This window comes from Natator depressus, chromosome 9 (genome assembly GCF_965152275.1).
Source record: "Natator depressus isolate rNatDep1 chromosome 9, rNatDep2.hap1, whole genome shotgun sequence".
Lineage (NCBI taxonomy): Eukaryota > Metazoa > Chordata > Testudines > Cheloniidae > Natator > Natator depressus.
In genome coordinates this window covers 101,377,155-101,396,627 of record NC_134242.1, presented here as the reverse complement: position 1 = coordinate 101,396,627, position 19,473 = coordinate 101,377,155, and the positions used below count along the sequence as shown (strand labels likewise).

The following is a 19,473-nucleotide window of genomic DNA, read 5'->3' as shown; positions in this document are numbered from 1 at the left end:
AATGAAAGAAACATGCAGCTGAGTCCCCCCCAGCCCCAGGCTAGCAGAGAGCAGCCCCCTTTGCTGATCTGCCCCCCAGGCTCCAGGCTAGCATGGAGCAGCCCCCTCTGCTGAGCCCCACCCCAGCCCTAGGCTAGCAGGGAGCAGCCCACCCTGCTAAGCCTCCACCCAGGCTATCAGGGAGTAGCCCCTCCCCCTGCTTCTGAGGGGGTCCCTTGATGTCTCCCCTGAGCCTCAACTCTGGTGGCTGTTGCCTGTGGTGAGCAGGTGGGCTGGGTGCCGACAGGCCCTGCCCCGGGGCTATGCTGCACAACCTGCGGGCTGGGCTGCCGTGGGATCCCTGGCCTGTGAGCATGCCCCACCCACAGGGCTGGGGAGCAGGGCTGTATTCGCACCTGCTCACTATTGGAATCACCTTTGCGCAGGAATCCTGTGAAAACTCATCTGCTGGTTAGTAGCATCCTGGTAACATGTGCCATGGTAGGGTTCCCCTGGATGGTGCTTAGCACATGTTCCACAGCCAGCCCAGGCAGACAGGTCTGTCCACACAAAGGAGCACACACTGCTTCATTTGTCTTTAAGCAGGAAACAGAATCATCAAGCAGGCAGGGAAATGAAGCTCAAACAGGTAAGAAAAAAACAGCAAGGAACATCCTTCCGTCTAGACATTTTGGCTCCTGGTGCCAGCTGGGAATGTTTTTGGGGGGACTGAAACCATAAACAGGAGGGCCAAACACCCCAATGTGCCTCCCCTCTGCCCCTCAATCACATTTACTGCACCTGAAGAGCTGAAGGAAGCAGCTGTTGGACTCTGGGGAGGGTCTTGACCTGAGCATTTGGACAGTAATCTGCTGCAGCATGTGGTGAGAAGCTTTGCTTGACTCTGCTGTAGTTTGTTAAACGAGGCACCACCAAACGGCTTCTCTTTAGTTTCTTCTAACCATTTCTGACTTTTATGCCTTGTTACTTGTACTCACTTCAAATCTCTCTCCTTGTAGTTAATAAACATGTTTGGCTGTTTTATCTAAGCCAGTGTGTTTAAGTGAAGTGTCTGAAGAACTATCTAAGGTAATAGACTTGCATATTATTCCTTTAAAGGAATATCGGACTTAATATATTTGCACCGTCCAGGCCAGGGCTGGGCATACAGAATGTACATTTCTGGGGGAAGACCAGGATTGGGGGTGTGCTGGGGTCACCTCGCAGTGTAACCAAGGCTGGTGAGAGCCAGGGTGTGGCTGGCTGGGTGCAGTTTCACACAGACACTCAGGGGGTGCCCTGCATGCTGGAGGCTGTTTGTGAGTGGCCCAGGTGGGAGCTGCTACAGCAAGGCACCCAAGGTCGCAGGGCAGGGGTGACACAGCCCCCAACTAGTCTGGATTGTGCCCTGGTATGTCACAGAGCTGGGCTTTGAAGTGGTCTGTGGCCTGTGAGTGTGCCCCGTTGAGCAGGGGGCACAGGGGTCTGGGACTTACATGTGCAGTGAGATGGGGCCTGGCCCTGGGGGAGAAAGCTGTCCTGCTGTGCATGGTGCTGGAGAGGCATCCCATGCTGTCCAAGGATGCTCACAGGCTGCTCACAGACCCTGGGCGCTCTGCATGCCTTCTGTCAGCATTACGGGGCTGGACAGGTCTGAGCAGCCCCCGGATACCACGCTGGCCTGCAGGACACAGGGGAAGGGCCTGGCTGCCGTGGGATGCCCGGAAGGCTTGGCAGCCGTCTGGGGGGGATGCAGCTCCCTGTTCAGTGTGTGCTTGGCCCGGCCCCAAGCAGGACAGGAAGGAGCTGGCCCAGCGGGCTGACCTGGTGAGTTTTGGGGGGCCCTGCAGTCCCGCTGCCCCAGGGATCCTGAGCCCTCACCAAACCCCCGGTGACAGAGAGAGAGAGTCAGCTCCTGAGATACAGCTTTAATGGTCTACACCTCTGGTACTCCAACCGCCAGGCCCCACCTGGTGTTCTCTGCCGCAGGAAACTGACCCTCGCTCGGACCCACTGGCTGGGCCCCGCAGTGGGGATGGCTCCTTTCCCTCTGGGAGACAGGGCCTCTGTTGGGGGCACCAGTGCGGCTTGGGGGGCATCACACAATGAATTAAGGCAAATTCTGAGAGCTCTGCAGCCACCCCAGCCCTTCTAATGGGTTTCAGGGTGTGAAAAGGACTTGGCTTGTGTGTGGCTGGGGGCCCATGGCAGTGGGGGGGTGAAGGGCTTGGCACGACACTGTGCGCAAGTTGGCAGTGTCCTAGGGCCAGAGCTCAGGCAGTTGTGAGTGTACCAACAGGCTCCGTTCAATGCTCTTCATCTCCCGCCAGAGCCTGTCCCCCATGGCTCCCGGTGGAGGGCTGAGGGGTATGGGCCTTGTGTGCCAGGGCCCTGCCCAACGGGGCTGGTGCCTCTAGCAGGCGGAGCAGCGATCGCTCTTCTCCTGCAGCCCCGGATTGCGACGCAGCATGTCCTTGAGGGAGCTGTCCTGCTCCGTCAGCAGCTGGTTGATCTCATTCTGCTTGTACTCGGGGGAGAGCTTGTGGCCATACAAGGAGCTCTTCCCTGATGGGGGGTTGGAGTCCTGCTGGGCCCGGCGGGCACAGGCCCGCACCACCAGGTACACCAGCTCAGCCATGTTGAGGATGATGCAGATGCCTGAGGTGGCCAGCATGAAGACAGTGAAGATGGTCTTCTCGGTGGGCCGGGAGATGAAGCAGTCGACGGTGTTGGGGCACGGGTAGGCCTCACACTTGACCAGCCGGATCATCTGGTAGCCAGGGTAGATCATGTAGAAGATGTACATGAAGACAGCCTCGAAGAGGAGTCGGAATATCACGCTGCAGATGTACGTCCACCACAGGGAGCCTGAGATGCGCATCTTGTGCTTCTTCACCTCCTCCAGGTGCTTGGTGTCGCCGTGCCCTGTCAGCACCAGCAGCTTCTTCTCCTGGTGCTGCTGGTAGGCCACGTGCATGGCCACTAGCAGGGCGGGTGTGGTGACCAGGATCAGCTGCAGGGCCCACAGCCGCACGTGGGAGATGGGGAAGAAGTGGTCGTAGCAGACGCTGTTGCAGCCTGGCTGCTGCGTGTTGCAAGTGAAGGCAGTTTTCTCATCCCCCCAGACACTCTCAGCTGCCACCACCAGCACCATGATCCTGAAGATGAAGATGACAGAAAGCCAGATGCGCCCAATGGCAGTGGAATGGCGGTTCACGCCACTCAGCACTGTGTAGAGGCCTGCCCAATTCATCGTGCCTCACGCCTGCAAGAGACAGCAGCAGGAGGTCAAGTTAGTAGCCCAGAGACCCTAGGGATGGGCCCTGTGGGCTGAGAGGAATGGAGACCAGAGGCCAAAAGCAGTCGAGGCTCCAGGGGCAGCATTCACCATGCTTCATACTTAGCCCTTTCCTCTGTTGATGCGAGTGTCCACAAGGCCTGGCCAGTGGTAGCTGGGGAGCCGACCACTCTGTACGTTAGGCCTGAGTGTCTGCAGGTGGGCACCCAAATTGAGTCACCACTAGCGACACTCTTGGTCTGAGTTTCTAGCCCTCATGCTTGTAAAGGAAGCCTGGAGAATGTTGACCACTGAAACAAACACCATGCTCTCTGCCAGAGTCTGCAGGCAGTCTGAAACGAGCACAGGGAGGTGGGAACTAATCCTGACACCTCAGTGAAGCGTTGACTCTGAAACCTAACGTAACGCCGACAGACCCTGGTTGTCAGCGGGCAGGATCAAGCCTGGAGCCTCTGGAGCTTAGTGCATGAGCTTCTACAGCATGAGCTCAAAGACAACTGGCTCTTAGCTAAGGCTGTAGCGCAGACTCATTTTTTATCTCTCTCTAAGTGGTCTCAGGGCCGCTAAATGGGACAGAACACCGCCCCCAGGAGGTGTGTGGGTTACACTCACAATGTGCTTTTCATTCTCGACATAGTTCACTCTCATCGCTGACCATTTCACAGGAGAATCCAACTAATATGCTCATCCCCTCCCTCCTCCTGGGGCTCCCTAGCTCCAAACCCCCTGCCCTTGCCCCAGTTGTCTGACCCTCCAGCTTTGCCCTGATGATTTCGGCCCCCCGGCTGCAGCACGGTGAAGCTGACGAGGTAGGAGCAGCTTAGAATACATTGAATGTCACGTAGCGATTGAGGCCTGGGGAAGGTGTACTGATTGGATTGCTCATTTGCATATTAATTGCAGCAGTGCCCCCCTCCGCCCCCGCAGGGCACCCTGGGTTGGGATTTAGGGCCTGCTGGCTGGAGGACAAGGGTGGGCCCTGACCTATGGGGCGGCTGTTCCCCCTCAGGAGTGGTGAGGGAGTGCAGCTTTCCCTGGCATGCGCCCTGGTTGCTGCTGTCCCCCAGCATGGAGGAGGCACAGTCAGGGGCTCTGCTCTCCCCCCGCAGCCCGGCCCTGCGAGAGCAGAGAGCTCAGGGCACAGCGCCCTGCTGCCTGCCCCCTTCTCCAGACTCTAGCCCGAGCCCTGGCCGAGCCAAGACCGGGAAAACGTGGCACAGGCCATCAGAACAGAATGGCACCAGGACCCCTACGACTCCTCCCTGCCCCCTGCCAGAGCACTGGGAGCAGCCGCTGTGTGCCCAGCGGACGAGTGTCCATCCCTCTGCTGGGGCTACCAGCCCCGGACAGACCCAGGAACACGACTTGCAGCCATCGCCTGCCTCTGCCCGTCGGCTCCGTCTGTGCCACTGGCTCCCGTGCAGAGGGCCAAGAGCAGGAGACGGACCGGGGCCCTGTAGCGGCCGTGTTACCTTGTGGTGAGGAGTGCGTCCTTTCTGAGCAGCCCAGAAGGGTCTCCGCTAAGCTCTCATGTCTCCAGGCAGGAGTGTGCGCGGCTCAGCCCCCCGCGCTGCCTGCCCTTGTCTCTATCTGCCGCTGCCCTGCACTGGGAGTCATATGCTGCTTTATAAACTATTCACATACAATGAGGCCTTTATGGGAACAACACACTGTAGAATTCAGATCAAACGCCCTGACTTCCGCCTACCCCCTGCCAAACAAAGTGCCAGTGTCCTGCATTCCAGCCAGGCCCAGCCCCGTGCCCGCTCCCACCTTGCCCACGAGAACGAGTCTGGGTCCCTGCCCTCCTGGCATGCCGTCTGTGGCCAGGGACCCCACTGGGGTGCTCTCTCCACTGCCCCCTAACGGGCTCTGGGGACCATGGCCAGAGCCTCACACTGCCACAGGGCGACGCCAGCTCACGGCCCATCTGTCCCCAGGGCCCCAGAGAACAAGCCGGGCTCTCGCTGACGGGACGGCTCCCCGGGCCCAGAGAACAAGCCGGGCTCTCGCTGACGGGATGGCTCGCCAGGGCCCTGGGGCCCAGTGAAGAAGCCGGGCTCTCGCTGACGGGATGGCTCGCCAGGGCCCCGGGGCCCAGAGAACAAGCCGGGCTCTCACTGACGGGACGGCTCCCCGGGGCCCAGAGAACAAGCCGGGCTCTCGCTGACGGGATGGCTCGCCAGGGCCCTGGGACCCAGTGAAGAAGCCGGGCTCTCGCTGACGGGATGGCTCGCCAGGGCCCCGGGGCCCAGAGAACAAGCCGGGCTCTCACTGACGGGACGGCTCCCTGGGGCCCAGAGAACAAGCCGGGCTCTCACTGATGGGACGGCTCCCCGGGGCCCAGAGAACAAGCCGGGCTCTCGCTGACGGGACGGCTCCCCGGGGCCCAGAGAACAAGCCGGGCTCTCGCTGACGGGACGGCTCCCCGGGGCCCCGGAGCCCAGAGAACAAGCCGGGCTCTCGCTGACGGGACGGCTCCTCGGGGCCCAGAGAACAAGCTGGGCTCTCGCTGACGGGACGGCTCCCCGGGGCCCAGAGAACAAGCCGGGCTCTCGCTGACGGGACGGCTCCCCGGGGCCCAGAGAACAAGCCGGGCTCTCGCTGACGGGACGGCACGCTGTGGCCCCAGAGTTCCCTGGCGGCTGAAGCAAACGATGTAGCGAGCGATGTTCAGGGGCCTGTCTCGGGGAGCTCCGGTGCACAGCTGCTGCCAGGAGGTGGGTCAGAGGGCTGACGACGGGTGGGGCAGGCCAGCCCCTCACCACGGTGCAGAGTTGGCATCAGTCACTGTGGTGGCTTCTGACAAACATCTAGTAACTGGCAGCTCCTTCTTGGAACGAGAACACGGTTTGTGTCAGAGCCCAGTGTCCCAGCCGGGCATGCAGGAGCCTCCATTCTTGGGACCACCCAAGGCCTTGCATTGTCATGCCCTCTGCTGCACCGCGGGCCGTAAGAGACCAAGAACCGCCAGCCCCCTGTGCCGCGAGAGATGAGCGTCTGCCACGCCGAGGGAGACATCACAGCTTTGCCAGACAGCTCTGCAGGCAGGGGAGAGCTGCCTCTCTTGTGTCCCTCTCGCTGGGTACTGCCATTCCTGCACGTGCACCCCTCTCCAGCAGGGAGCGGGGCCCAGGGAGAGTCAGTGACTTCCCGGGTCACACAGCTGGCCGGGGCAGAGCTGGGAAATGATGTGCTGGGTCCCAGCCCGGTGCCCTAGCCACGAGCCCAATATTGACACATGGAAAGCCTGGCCCCTGCTGCAGGTCGGACTCCATGAGCATTGGGGCATATCCCTTTCAATAATTTGTGAGCTTCCCAGTGGCCCTCGCTGCACTGTGTGTTTGAGAAGCCCCCAGCCCCTCTGGCAGTGCGTGTGGGGGTAGGCCCGGCACGGCATGCGGGAAGGGGTATGAGTAATGGGACCCCTGTGCACCTGTGTGGGTCCTTGCTGCTTTGTTGTGTGAAGAGCAAAAATGGCATTCAGAATCTGCTGGCACCAGGGCCAGCCAAGCCAGCAGAGCGCGGCTCCTTGCTCACGCCTCGGCACCCCCACAGGCTCCTGGGCCGCTCTCTAGGGAGGAGCTCCGGGCTCTGCCAAGAGCCCCAAGCACCTGGGACGGGAGACAGGGCAGGGCTCAGGCTGCCAGAGCAGAGCCGGCAGCAGGGCTAGTGCAGCCACGGGACGTGTGCTCAGGAGGAAGGTCTTGTGGGAGCCTCGAGCGCTGGAGCTCCAGAGGGCAGGGAGCCCCCCATTGCACCCAGGGGAGCAGGGGGCCCCACGGGGTGAGACAGGGCTCCAGCGGGGGAGGGGATGCTCTCTGCTGCCGTCTGCTGGGGAGCTGACGGGGGGGGGACAGGCCTCATTCGCATTTCAGTTCTACGGCATGGGGGCTGTTTTGGTTGAAATACAGTTAAATTTTGAGTTTGGGGGCAATAAAACACTCTTGACTCTCTTGGGAAGGGGCGGACAGGAGAACCGCCCCGGCGGTGCCCGGCTGGGAAGTGGAGTGGGGTTATTTGCTGGCAAAGGCCGGGTGTCACCGCTCCTGCGCTAAGCGGTGACTCCAGCTGGCCTAGCCTGGGCTGACGGCTGGTGCAGAGCTCAGGGGAGTTGGATGGCCTGAGACCAGCCACAAGAGCCCAGCTGTGGCTGTGCTGGTGTCGCCTCCTTGCCCTGTAATTGAACCTGCAAATCCCGTGAGCTGGGTCAGGTGGCCCTGGGGAGCTGCTGCCCCACCCAGGACAGCGAACAGAGGGGGACCAGCCAGTGCTGGCTCATCATGAGCCAGGTGCAGCAGCCGGGGAAGGCCTGAGTTGGGCTGCTGGGCAGGCCCTGGGGCGGGAGGGTTTGACCTAAATTCCCTATAAGCTGGGCAGCCGCGCAGCTGCCTATTAAGCCCCGCACAGGGCTGTGGCGGGGAGAGATGCCTCTCCCCCAGCATGGACCTGCCGCAGCCGGGGAGAAGTGTCTCTCCCCTGACCCCGAGCTGCTGCAGCGAGAGAGGGCTGGGGGGAGTCCTCTCTCCCCACTGCAGCCCTGGGGCAGCCTGCACCCCCAAACCCCTCATCCTCAGCCCTACCCCAAAGTCCACACCCCCACCCTCTGTCCCAGCCCTGAGCCCCCTCCCACACCCCAAACCCCTCATCCCCGGCCCCACCCCAGAGCCCACACCCCCAGCCAGAGCCCTCACCCACCCCTGCACCCCAACCCTCTGCTCCAGCCCTAAGCCCCCTCCCACACTCTGAACCCCTCGGCCCCACCCCCACCACATGAATTTTGATATGTGCACCCATATGAAGGTCATGTGTCACACATCGCCTCCATATTGATGCACATAACAAAATTCATTCTGCACATGGACATACAAAATTAGAGGGAACACTGGGTCTGACTGAAGGGGTGTAAGTGAATTATTACTTGCAGGTTGGCCCACGTTTATTGTGTTGTCTCCCCTCCCCCCAAGGGTAGGTTTTGAACCCCTGGGCACAGGGCTTGTGAGATGGAAGCTATTGCCTATCAGAGGTGCCCTGGGCGGCGTATATGGGTTCCCAAGTTTCTGAATGGGGGCTTGAGCTGAGGTTGAGCCTTTAGGAACCCCTAAAAAACTGAACCCAGCCTGTCTTGCTGCCGACCCCCCGCCCCTCGGCAGAAGGGTTAAAATTGTTTGTATTGTCGTCATGGGCCCAGCTGTGCCAGGTGCTGCACAAACTTAGACCATACGAGCCGTGCACCGCAGAGCCTGGAAAAGGGAGGGACTTGACAACACTTTTAAGGTGGCCATAAATTATGAGCTAGCAGTGAGGAGGAAGGAGGGCTGAGACGTCCGTCCATAAGAGGAGCTCTGCCTGCGGAACAGACAGCACCAGGGAAGGAGGTCTGGAGAGCTGCAGGGACGTTCCCACCACACACACATGGTGACAGCATCAGGGAAGGCGAGGCAGGCAGAGGAGTCTGGGGAGATGGGCTGGGAGATGGAGGTGGACCGAGGAGCCTTGGAGGGGGTAAATGGGCTGCGGGGAGTAGGCGGGGAGCAGGGACAGTGATACCAGTGGGCGGGGCAGGCTAGACAGGGCCAGGGCTGGGCGATAACAGCAGTGGGGCTGGGACTGGTGTTGCAATTCAGGCGTTACTAACTAGATATGTATGAGCAGGGGCAGGGCAGGGGCTGTGACGCGCCCGTGTGGGCGCTGGTTTCAGGGCTCAGCATTCAGGTCTCCCTGCTCCTAAGAGAGGCTGGAGCAGCCCAGTCGAAAGGCAGCAGGGAAAGCTGGCTGGGGCTCCGCTGGGGAGCACAGCCAGTGGGTCCGAGCGAGGGTCAGTTCCCTGAGCGGGAGTGGTACTGTGGCCGTTCACAGGCACCGTATGGGGACAGGCTGGATGCCCAGGCCAGCAGCTGTTGCTGTGGTTTGTGGGGACAGGGACTCTCCTGCACTGCGGGGCAGATCTGGGAATGCAGTCGTGGAGAGCGGCATGAAGAGTAGGGCTGCAGGCCAGCCACGACCCAGGTCCAGCACGCCCAGGCTCTGGGGGGCAGTGTTGGCATTGGCCCCATGGCAGGGGCTCTGGGATAGAGGTCCCGACACAGCATTGCTTAGACGACCCTTGCTAAGGGCGCCCACATGCAGAGCCCAGAGGCAGCTTGCTGAGGTTGCAGGAGTCGGCTTTGAGGGGGTGCAAGGAGCAGTCAGACCAGGCCAGCACTCCATGGCGGTAGGTCTCTGGGAGCTTCCCCAGGCACCAGCATGGCCACAGCAGAGCGCTCTGCTCCCAGACACGCACCGCATTCCCTGCGAGGGTTACCAGGCTGCTGCCGCCGCACGATGGTCCTGGCCACAGCAGGCCTGGCTTCGGCCAGAGGAGGGCCCAGTGAGAAGTCTTTTCCGAGCCAGCCTGAGAGGTGTGAACACACTTGAACCCTGACTGCCGCAGGCCAATGGCCCATCTCGGCCCATCTCCTGCCTCCGGCAGACGTAATCCCCATGTGCCCATGGCATAGTGTCCACCAGGCCAGAGACGAGTCACAGGGTGAGCTGGTCCTTCCGGGGATGCCAGATGCAGCCCAGCGCCCTATGGGGTCAGGGGACAAAGAGCCCACTCAGGCACGTGGGAGACAGAAGTGGACAGGCAGCCAGTGGGTTGGTGAGGGGGAGCTCAGCAGAGACTTGCAGGCTGAGATGCCCCAGCAGAGCCACAATGCCAGGGGGCTGAGGGAAAGCCCCTGAGGCAAAGGCAGCCCCAGAAAGGACTGGGCTCACCCTGCCCAGGCCTGAGGCAAGGAGGAGCCCTGGGAGAGGCCCAGAGGGGAGAGGGAAAGTGGCAGAGTTTGCCACGAAGTGAGCAGGGAGGGCTGCCAGCGGGAAGGAGCTCAGCTGCGCAGGGAGGGGCCCTGGGAAGGAGATGAGGGCAGGCAGCTCTAAACAGAGAGTTCCCAGGCTGGGGAGCCCGCCAAAGCGGGTTGTTGTGGGGCCCCCACACAGCCCAGGAAGGAGGCTGCCCCAGGAGGCTTAGGAGGGGTGAGTCCAGAGGATGGGCTGAAAAGGAGATGAAGAGAAGCAAGACTCTCAGGAAGCCAGGCTGTGTCTAGCTTACAGCGAGACAGGAAACTGGCTTGGTTTGGACTTTGATACCCCGACGGGGAGGGGCGGGGGGCCTCTTGGGGCTGAGCTGGAGGGCCAAGTCACCAAGAATTGGGGGTGGGGAGAGGGGAGCAGTTCGGGTACTTGCAGCACCATTCTGTGCCACAGGGGGGTGGGCCCTGCTAGGTGGCTGGCGTCCTGACGAAGGTGCAGTGTGGGTTGTGTAACGAGCGTTCTTCTCCCCCGCCGAGATGGCTGTGCTCTTCGGAAGCCTCCCTCAGGCAGCACTGGTTTTCCCAGACTGTCCCATAATGCAGGTTACATCTCTGGCACCCCACAATCTGGGTGTCGCTTGACAAGCCAAGGCCCCTCGTGTAGATTTCACAGGGGCAGGACAATCCTGGGGCTCAAAGTTGTCCACCCTTGTTCTGTAGCTACTAACTGCCCTGTTGCCGGAGCGTTCTGTTTATGGGAGAAGGATCTGGTGTCTCAAGACTGGGATTTTGCAGAGCATGAACAGTCCTCTTCAAGAGTCTCCTGAAAAAATGATGGGCTATAAGTAACCACCTTCCCCCCGTGCAGTGAAATCGAACTGGGTCCAGTCCATGTTCAAAGTTGCTCTGTTTTAAAATCTCCCCTTTCCTTAAACAGGCATAAGGTACAAGGCCCTGCCTGGATGCTCTGCATTCAGTGTAAATCTGGCTTGTATCAACGTAGCTCAGCTCACTTCCCCACTGACACAAGCCAGGCTTCAGTTGAATTCAGAGAGTCCACACAGGGTCAGTTCCCTTCAAGCTGTTTACAAGCCCATCTAGTCGCACAGGTGCGACGCTGTACAGGGACTGCGGCAGGTGTCCTTTTCTCGGCTTGAGTCATGGGAGCTCCAAGGCTGGCCGGGTTGTGTCCCTCTTCGCAGCGCGTGCGCCCGGGTTCCGTTGCCGTCGATGGAGCTGGCCAGGCTGTGGGGCGCTCTCAGGGAGGAAGCCACGGCAGCAGCGGGTGCTTTTCAGGGCAGTTCGTGTCGCATGAGGGGATGTTTGTGATCATGCAGAAAACGTAGCCCGGTGGCTAGCTGAAAAGGGGTGGTGAATGGCTGAATAGGAGACGGGCCCTGATGGGGGTCAGAGTTAAAGCTGTTTTTTGATAAATCTGAGCTGCAGACAAACCACAGTATTATAATAAACCCAGGAAATGCCCACTAGGCCCAGCTAAAGGAAAGGGAAAGGACCTCATCCCTAAAGCAGCAAAGAACTTGGATCTCTTGAGCAGCTGTAAACCTGTCTGCTGGTCACCTTAGGGTCCTTGTGGGCAGTGTTTCCTCTAATTTTGTATGTCCATGTGCAGAATGAATTTTGTTATGTGCACCAATATGGAGGCGATGTGTGACACATGACCTTCATATGGGTGCACATATCAAAATTCATGTGGTGGGGGTGGGGCCGAGGGGTTCAGAGTGTGGGAGGGGGCTCAGGGCTGGGGCAGAGGATTGGGTTGCGGGGGGTGGGGGTGGGCGCGGGCCCTGGGAGGGGTGGGGGATAAGGGGCTCAGGGTTGCGGCAGAGGGTTGAGTCTGGGGGGTGCAGGCTCTGGGGTGGGGTCAGGGAGGAGGGGTTTGGGGTGCAGGCAGGGGGAGAGGCTCTTCTCTCCAGCTGCGGGGGCTCCGGTGGGCCTGGGCCAGGCTGAGGGAGGGGCTCCTCTCCCCCGGTGGCAGCAAGTCCAGGGCAGGTCTGCGCTGGGGCCGGTGGGGAGGGGCACCTCTCCCCGTTGTGGCAGGTCTGTGCTGGGGGAGAGGCATCTCTCCCCGCCGCAGCCCTGAGCCCCTGTGTGGGGCTTAATAGGCAGCTGTGCAGTCACACAGCTTAGAGGGAACTTCGCCTGTGAACCCTCTGAACTCCTGTGAACCGATAAAACCACCTTTAGGTGTGAGGAGAGAAAGGCTAGGCCAGCAACCAGGGCCGCTGCCTAGGCCTGTGTTCAAGTCCCTGCCTATGTGACCTGGGGCAAGTCCCCTGCCCCTCTGGACTTTAGCCTCTGTTTGTACAAGGGGGAGGGTGGCCCTGCCTGGCGCTCAGGGGTGTGTGGGGTGAGGAATGTGCCTGGACACCAGGATGCTGAGCCCATGGATGGCTGGGCTCCCAAATTCCCTGACTTAGCAGCCCGGCTCTGAAGAGGTCTCCTTTGGTGAAGCTGCTGCTGTGTGGTGTGGCCCTGAGCCCCAGGCCCAGCCAGGCTTTGCCTGGGCGTTTCCTGAGCACCCAGTGGTGTGGAAGCCCCGAGAGAAGCCTGGCAGGGTGGATACAGGGCAGGGTGGATACAGAGCTGGGCTGGGCTCATGTGGAGCCAAGAGCTGGCTCCCTCTACTCCAAGCCCCACAAGAGCCTGAGCACTATCTCGCCAAGGCTTCAGGCCCCACCCGGGGCAGTGACTAGGCCAAGCGGTTTCCAGAGGCGATGGGACTGGGAGGGCCTGCCTCGGCCTGACGAGGGGAGGCAGTGGGGGTATTGTGCTGCACACACACCCTGAAACATGGGGGCGGGGAGTGTCGGGGGGGGCAGTCTCCCCTCTGACTGCCAGAGTGCAGCCGAATTCTTGCTTTGGGGCTGCAATGGCCACTGAGGGACCTGGGGAGGAGTGTGAGCGCAGGGAGAGGGCTGCATTTCCCTGGCACTGTGCAGGGAAGGGGGGGCCTTCCCCTGGCCTTGGAGAGTGGGGGTATAGCACACCAGAGCTGGTCCGGGGGGCTGTGGGGTGCAGGGGATGTAGCATACCAGAGCTGGTCGGGGGACTCTGGTAGCCGCGGGGAGAAGGAGGTAGCACAGCAGAGCTGGTCCGGGGACTCTGGTAGCCATCGGGAGCAGGGGGGCAGTGGGGTAGCACACCGGATCTGATCCGGGGGTGTCTGGTAGCCATGGGAAGCAGGGGGGTAGCACACCAGAGCGGGGTCTGGTAGCTGTGGGGAGCAGGGGGGTAGCACACCAGAGCTGGGTCTGGTAGCTGTGGGGAGCAGGGGGGTAGCACACCAGAGCTGGGTCTGGTAGCATGTGATAACATGTGGCATGTGTGGAGATGAGCAAGCCCCAGGCTGGAGCCAGGGACTGGCAGGAAGCCTGTGCTGGGAGTGACCCGACGGGGATCCCCCGTCAGCGGCAGCCTAGCACCAGCCTCTTCCAGTGGCTGACAGTGCCTAGACCGAGGCCCTAGACCAGGTAGATGAGACACTGCCTCGGGGCCCCCCCTCGCTGGGCACCGCCCTCGCTGGGCACAGCAGGTCTGCCGGGAGCGGGAGTGACCCGCTGCCTTTTGCGGAGGCACAAAGGGTTGGTGGGCTCTCAGGCTGCCTCACTGGAAATGTCCCAGCACCCAAGAAAAGACCCCTAGCTTCCAGCCCAGGTGTGGGTCTGTGCCCCACTCTTCCCCAGCCAGGTGCCACACAGGGCAGCACAGCAGCCCTGGGCAGGAGGGAAGGACCTTCGCTTGGAAAGCAACTGGAGCATGCTGGGAAATGGCCCGGGATGTCCCCCAAGACGGTCAGCGTGCACTGGGCAGTGATGGGAGGGGGATCCCTGCCCCCGGGGGGTCAGCACGCTCTGGGCATCATTCTGGGGTTGGCAGCAGGAGTAGCACAAAGGCTCAGCTGTGGCCCGTCTGCCTGAGGAGTGCGGGGTGGGTGTCAGATGTGGGAACAGCAGGCTTGGAGGCCCCTAGGTGAGAAGCAGGCTGGATCTGAGGTTTGTCTCCTTTGGCCCCAGGTTCCAGGTCTGGGAAAATCCAGCAGCTGTGCCGAGGGGTCTGCACCACCCCAAGGAGCTGCTGGATATTGCTTAGAGCCCCTGAGCTGGGACGGTAGCTAGGGCTTCACAGGGCTGCTGGCTTGGGCTGCAGAGCCCTTCAGAGGTGTTTGTGAGCTAGCTGCCCATATGATAAAGGCGGCTAGAGAACAGACCTTAGCAGGGACTGCCGGAGGAGTAAATCCGCTCTCTCTCCTGCAACCAAGCTCATGCCTCCTGGCTCACGAGTCAGGCACATCTCTGGCAGGAAGCTGGCTAATGTCACCCTCTGTTCCCTGCCGACCCAAACTGCTCCTCCAGCTCGTGAAGGGACGGGGGAGGAAAGAGACCCCCTTACCCAGTCCAAGGAGAGGGGAGAACTTGCCTCAGCTGGGCTGGGCTGTGGAAAGGAGACCCCTCAGCTAGGGAGGTTACCCCCGGGGACCGCTTGCCTAGGGCTCTTGGGGCAGCATGGAGAACTGTGAGCCAGAGCCCTGCGCCGGGCCCCCGCTCCCAGGGGATGGGAGTTGGGGACCAGCCTCTGGAGAAGGCTGAGGCAGCACGTGCTGTGGAGGGGGCCCCAGACTCACCGCTGGCACCGAGGAACAGGTAGGGCTCTGTGCAATTGTCCTCTTGAAAGTGCTTTGCTTCAGCAGAGCTGGGACCTTTATACTGGCCCTCCCCTGCCGCAGGAGGCCAGCCCTCAGAATCGACCAGGGAGTGGGGCTGACGCCATCCAGCCTTGCTCACTTTCCAGGTAAACAGCCTCAGGTGTGTCCAGCTGTGCCACTTGGCTGCCAGCCCTGCCCTTCTGCAGGATCCTCACCCTGGGCCCAGTAGACGGGCCCACACTCACTGACTGCCACAGCCCAACCCTGGTCAGCCATTAGCCACGTGCCCCCCGCCTCATGCCAGGGCAGCTGCACCAGAACTAACTGCTGGGCTTGGACTCCTCAGGCAGGCGAGAGCCCAGAGCTGGCAGTGCCAGGCCCACCCGCAGGGGAGCTTCGGAGGGCCTGGATCCGACTCCAGCTGGGGGCTGCAGCAGTCCGAGATTCCCTGCAGGGTCCCCCAGGCAGGGCCCCCGAGCCTGTGAGCCTCTCCTGTCTCCACATGTCAATGGCTGGTGGGGTCCCCATCACCCAGCACTCAGTGCCTCAACCCAGGCCTCCCGGCTTTCCTGGGACACTGAATTTCAACAAGTCCAACCCTGCTGTGGGCAGCTGCAAAGGCAAATACAGGCTGTAACCGATTAACTCAGACACTGGGGCCTGCGCCCAGCTCCAAGGTCTCTGCAGCGAACACAGAGCCAAAACCAGCCTATGCAATCCCTGGCATGTGGTGACCCCCGGACCCTAGCTCCTGCTTGGCCCAGGAGGGAACAGCAAGAAACATAGCTTCCAAATTTGGCACTAGCCTTCATCTCAGCTCGGAGGCCAGGCACCGAGCCAGGGCCCTCTGCTCCTGGGGCAGCTAGACTCTCCCCTACCCACCTCCAGCACAGCCAAGGACCCAGCTCCCAGCCTTCAGGCAACATGACTTGTGGGGGACAACCTGGTGTGGGGCAGGAGAGGGTTGGGAGGGACGAGGTGGCAGGAGAAGTTGGGGGCTGTGGGTGTTGGTTTGGGAGTGCTGTGTGGGCATCATTGGGGGTGACTGCGTTAGAGTTGGTTTGGAAGGGCAGTTGGGTAGGAGAGCTATGGGGCTGGTTAGGTGTGGCGGGTGGGGGTAGTTTGAAGTGGTGTGTGGGATAAAGGATTGTGTTAGGAGGGGCTGTATTAGGTAGGGTGGTTAGGGATTGGGGGGCTGTCGGTGGGTTGTTAGAACTGAGGAGTCATGTTGGGTGTGCTGTGGGGGGCAGTAGGTTGTTTAGGTTGGGAGGGCTGTCGGGGGGGTGCTGTCTGGGGGGGCAGTATCAGGAGCTGTGTCTGAGGGGGTGGGGGACTGTGGGGGGGTCAGGTGAGGCTGGGTGGGGAGCTGTCTGGGGGGGCTACATCAGGGACATTGGGGGGCTGGGTGTGGAGCTGTGTCTGAGGGGGCTGGGGGGGTCAAGTGCGGGGGTTAGTGTTAGGAGGAGGTGGTGGGTGGGATTAGCTGGGGGGGCAGTTGGCTAGGAAGGCTGGCCCAGTGGGTAGGGCACAAGCCTGGGTGAAGTCCTAGGTTCAGTTCCCCACTGGCCCACACTCCTCCTATGGAGCCTGGGCATGTCCCACAGGGGCCATGTGCACTGCAATCAGACACCCACTGACCCAGGCTTGTGGGATGGGCACTAAGGGGCTGTTGCACTAGGGTGTGGGTGCTTGGGCTTGTCCTGGAGCCTAGGCTCTAGGACCCTATGAGGTGAGGGGTCCCAGAGCCAGGCTGCAGCCTGAGCCCCCAGGGCAATTAATCAGCCCCATAGCCCTGGAACAGCCCCTCCCCCCCGCCCGCACACGCACACACACACACACACATTCTCACACACACACACACAGGGGAGTGAAGCAGGGCAGAGGATCAGGTCCTGCCAAGGGGTGGCTGTCAGCAGCATTATCTCCTGGCTCAGCGCTTGCCTCTGCCCACAGGAAGGGAAGGGCCTGGAGCAAAGTGTAAGCCAAACAATGAGCACAGATTACGAAGCTGAGCTCTGCAGAGAATGCCCAGCTTCTGCCAGCAGGGGGTGATGTTGGAAGTGGGGCAGGTCCCTGGCTGTGGGGGAGCTCCCAGCTACTGCGGCCTCTCCCAGCAGGGGGCACTGTGGGGGCAAGACAGGGGAACTGTCTGTGGGGGGAGCTTCCAGCTGTTCCGGCCTCTCCCAGCAGGGGGCGCTGTGGGGGGCGGGGCAGGGCCCTGGTTGTGGGGGGAGTTCCCAGCTGCTCCGGCCTCTCCCAGCAGGGGGTGCTGTGGGAGGCGGGGCAGGGTGTAGAACTGATCAATGAGGTTGGTTTTAATTGTTCATTTTATTAATATAACTTCATAAGCAAAGTTTTATGAATGAAACAACATTCATTCATAAAACTGGTTACCCCAATAACTGGCTAATTAAGTTTCATTTTCAATCCAATTGCTGCTTAAATCGCTGAAACTTACACTGTTTCAACATTAAGAAAAGGAGGACTTGTGGCACCTTAGAGGCTAACAAATTTATTTGAGCATAAGCTTTCGTGAGCTACAGAGTGGGCTGTAGCTCACGAAAGCTTATGCTCAAATAAATTTGTTAGCCTCTAAGGTGCCACAAGTCCTCCTGTTCTTTTTGTGGATACAGACTAACACGGCTGCTACTCTGAAACCTGTTTCAACACTGTAACTTCTGCTCAGTTTGCCATTCCTTACACTTGTCCATATTGTAACTCAAACTCCATTTTAACTTGTCCCAAACTTCATTTTAAAATGCTCACTCCCTTTTGTAAATCCTGCTGCAACCTTCATTTTTGAAAAACCCGGCTGTAATCTGATGAGTGTAGTTTAGATGTGTGAATGAGGTATGTATGGATGATGGAATCAACCTCCAGCCCCAGCTTGTCCTGATGAAATAAAGTGTAAACACCCAATGGCTGAAGATGCAGATAACAGCCCTGACAAAGTAAGAGGAGTCCACCTCAAAAGAAAAGAAAAAAGTACAATTGAAGAAACATCAAAGCCAGGTCCTAGGCTGAAAGTCATGTCTGCAACTGACGGGTGATCAACCACACCGGACCCAGAGGCAGAGTTAGCCTGGCCAGTTAGCTGCCACAAGCTACGAACCCAAGCCACAAACTGGTATCTATACAGCAGCTGCAGCACCTGTGTGTGTGTATGAATGAATGTGTGAATGAATGAAATGTTATAGCTATTACTGACTGGCTACTGAATGCATCCGATGAAGTGAGCTGTAGCTCACGAAAGCTTATGCTCAAATAAATTGGTTAGTCTCTAAGGTGCCACAAGGACTCCTTTTCTTTCTGACTGCCTACTATGATTCTTTTTGTGTTCACAATAAATGTGACATTTTGTCTTATCCCCTTTAATAAGATCCTGCTGGTTTTTATTTTATTGGTATAACAAGGGCCCTGGCTATGGGGAGAGGCCCTGGCTGTGGGGGGAGCTCCCGGCGTCTCCCACCAGGGGAGCTGGTTGTGGCTTGCAGTGTAAGCAGGGCAGTGGCTAGTGGGGGTGGGGCGGGGTGAGTTGCCGGGCTGGGCAGGGCCTGGGGGCGGTGGCCGGTATAAAACTGGCTGAGTCAGCTAGATGCAGCCTGTGGCTGGTGCGCTGCACCCTCCCTCCACCCCATCTGTGCCCCCCAGCTACCATCTCCCCTCACTCTCCTGCCTGACCCCCTGAATACAAGGGTGGGGTGTAGAGCCAGCCTAGCCGTGGGTGGAAGGGGACAGGGGCTGGCATAGCTGTGATGGGGGGTCAGGAGCCTGTTCCCCCTGTAGTTAGAAATGTAGGCTGTGACGAAGTGGGACTGTTCTTAATGGTTCCTCTGAATAGTGTGGGGGTGCCTCAGTTTCCCCCATGCAGTTCTTAAGTATCTAGGGGGTGGGATAAGGGTGTATGATCGTTGCAGAGCCCTAGAGGGCAGGTGTGTGCAGGGGTCTGGACACAGAGAATGGCCGACACCCTGTTTCCTGGCAACTGATGGCCTGGCCCTTCCCCCCTGCAAGGTGAGAGCTAAAGGGTTGGAGAACAAAGGAGTCAGGTGACCTCCTGACCCGGGAAAGGGACAAAGCCCAGAGGAGCGGGGGCTGGAGGGATTTTCAGTTTTGGGGCTGGCTGGGACATGGAGTGAAGTGAAGTCGTGGTTGTCTGGCGCACTGCCCCCCAAAATGGACCCAGCTGAGGGGTCCTGTTCTCTGCACCTGCAAACTCTGTTTTAGACCATGTTCCTGTCGTCTAATAAACCTCTGTTTTATTGGCTAGCTGAGAGTCCCGTCTGACTGCAGAGTTGGGGGGCAGGACCCTCTGGCTTCCCCAGGACCCCGCCTGAGCGGACTGGCTGTGGGAAGCGCAGGGAGGGGCAGAGGAGGCTGAATGCTCCGAGGTCAGACCCAGGAAGGTGGAAGCCGTGTGAGCTGTGTGTCCTGCAGACAGCCTGCTCACAGAAAGGCGACTGCCCCAGAGTCCTGACTGGCTTCATGGGGAGCAGTTCCAGAGCATCGACCAGGGACTCCGTGACAACTGGTGGCAAAGGTGGGATGTACTGCAACCCGTGGCCGGCGCTTTCTGCAGTAAATGACTGGGGAGCAGTAAAATGAAGGGGGATTGACGGGGACCAGGCGTGCTGAAGATTCAGAGAGGGACGGTTTCAGGGGACGGTTAACCCCTGGGAGTGTGTGACCAGAGAGAAAGACTTTTGCAGTAACAGGGTCCCCTGGGGGATTGCAGCGAG

General features: G+C 60.0%; 1 protein-coding gene across 2 annotated transcripts; it reads right to left on the bottom strand.

Annotated features, from left to right (window-relative positions):
- Nucleotides 1–1,907: 1,907 nt before the first annotated feature.
- Nucleotides 1,908–14,788, bottom strand: GJB1 (gap junction protein beta 1). Of its 2 annotated transcripts, none has more exons than XM_074963231.1 (2): nucleotides 14,714–14,788; nucleotides 1,908–3,244 (listed from the first exon to the last, which is right to left on the bottom strand). In XM_074963231.1, the coding sequence occupies exon 2, from the start codon at nucleotides 3,230–3,232 to the stop codon at nucleotides 2,393–2,395; it is 840 nt and encodes a 279-aa protein (XP_074819332.1). In that variant the 5' UTR covers nucleotides 3,233–3,244; nucleotides 14,714–14,788; the 3' UTR covers nucleotides 1,908–2,392. The 2 variants fall into 2 exon arrangements, with proteins under 2 accessions (XP_074819332.1, XP_074819333.1); XM_074963232.1 differs by lacking the exon at nucleotides 14,714–14,788 and adding an exon at nucleotides 4,750–4,890.
- Between the last annotated feature and the right edge of the window lie 4,685 nt (nucleotides 14,789–19,473).

Bases quoted from the DNA above. Each gene is read 5' to 3' on its own strand.
- GJB1 (XM_074963231.1), bottom strand. From the start codon at position 3,232: ATGAATTGGGCAGGCCTCTACACAGTGCTGAGTGGCGTGAACCGCCAT.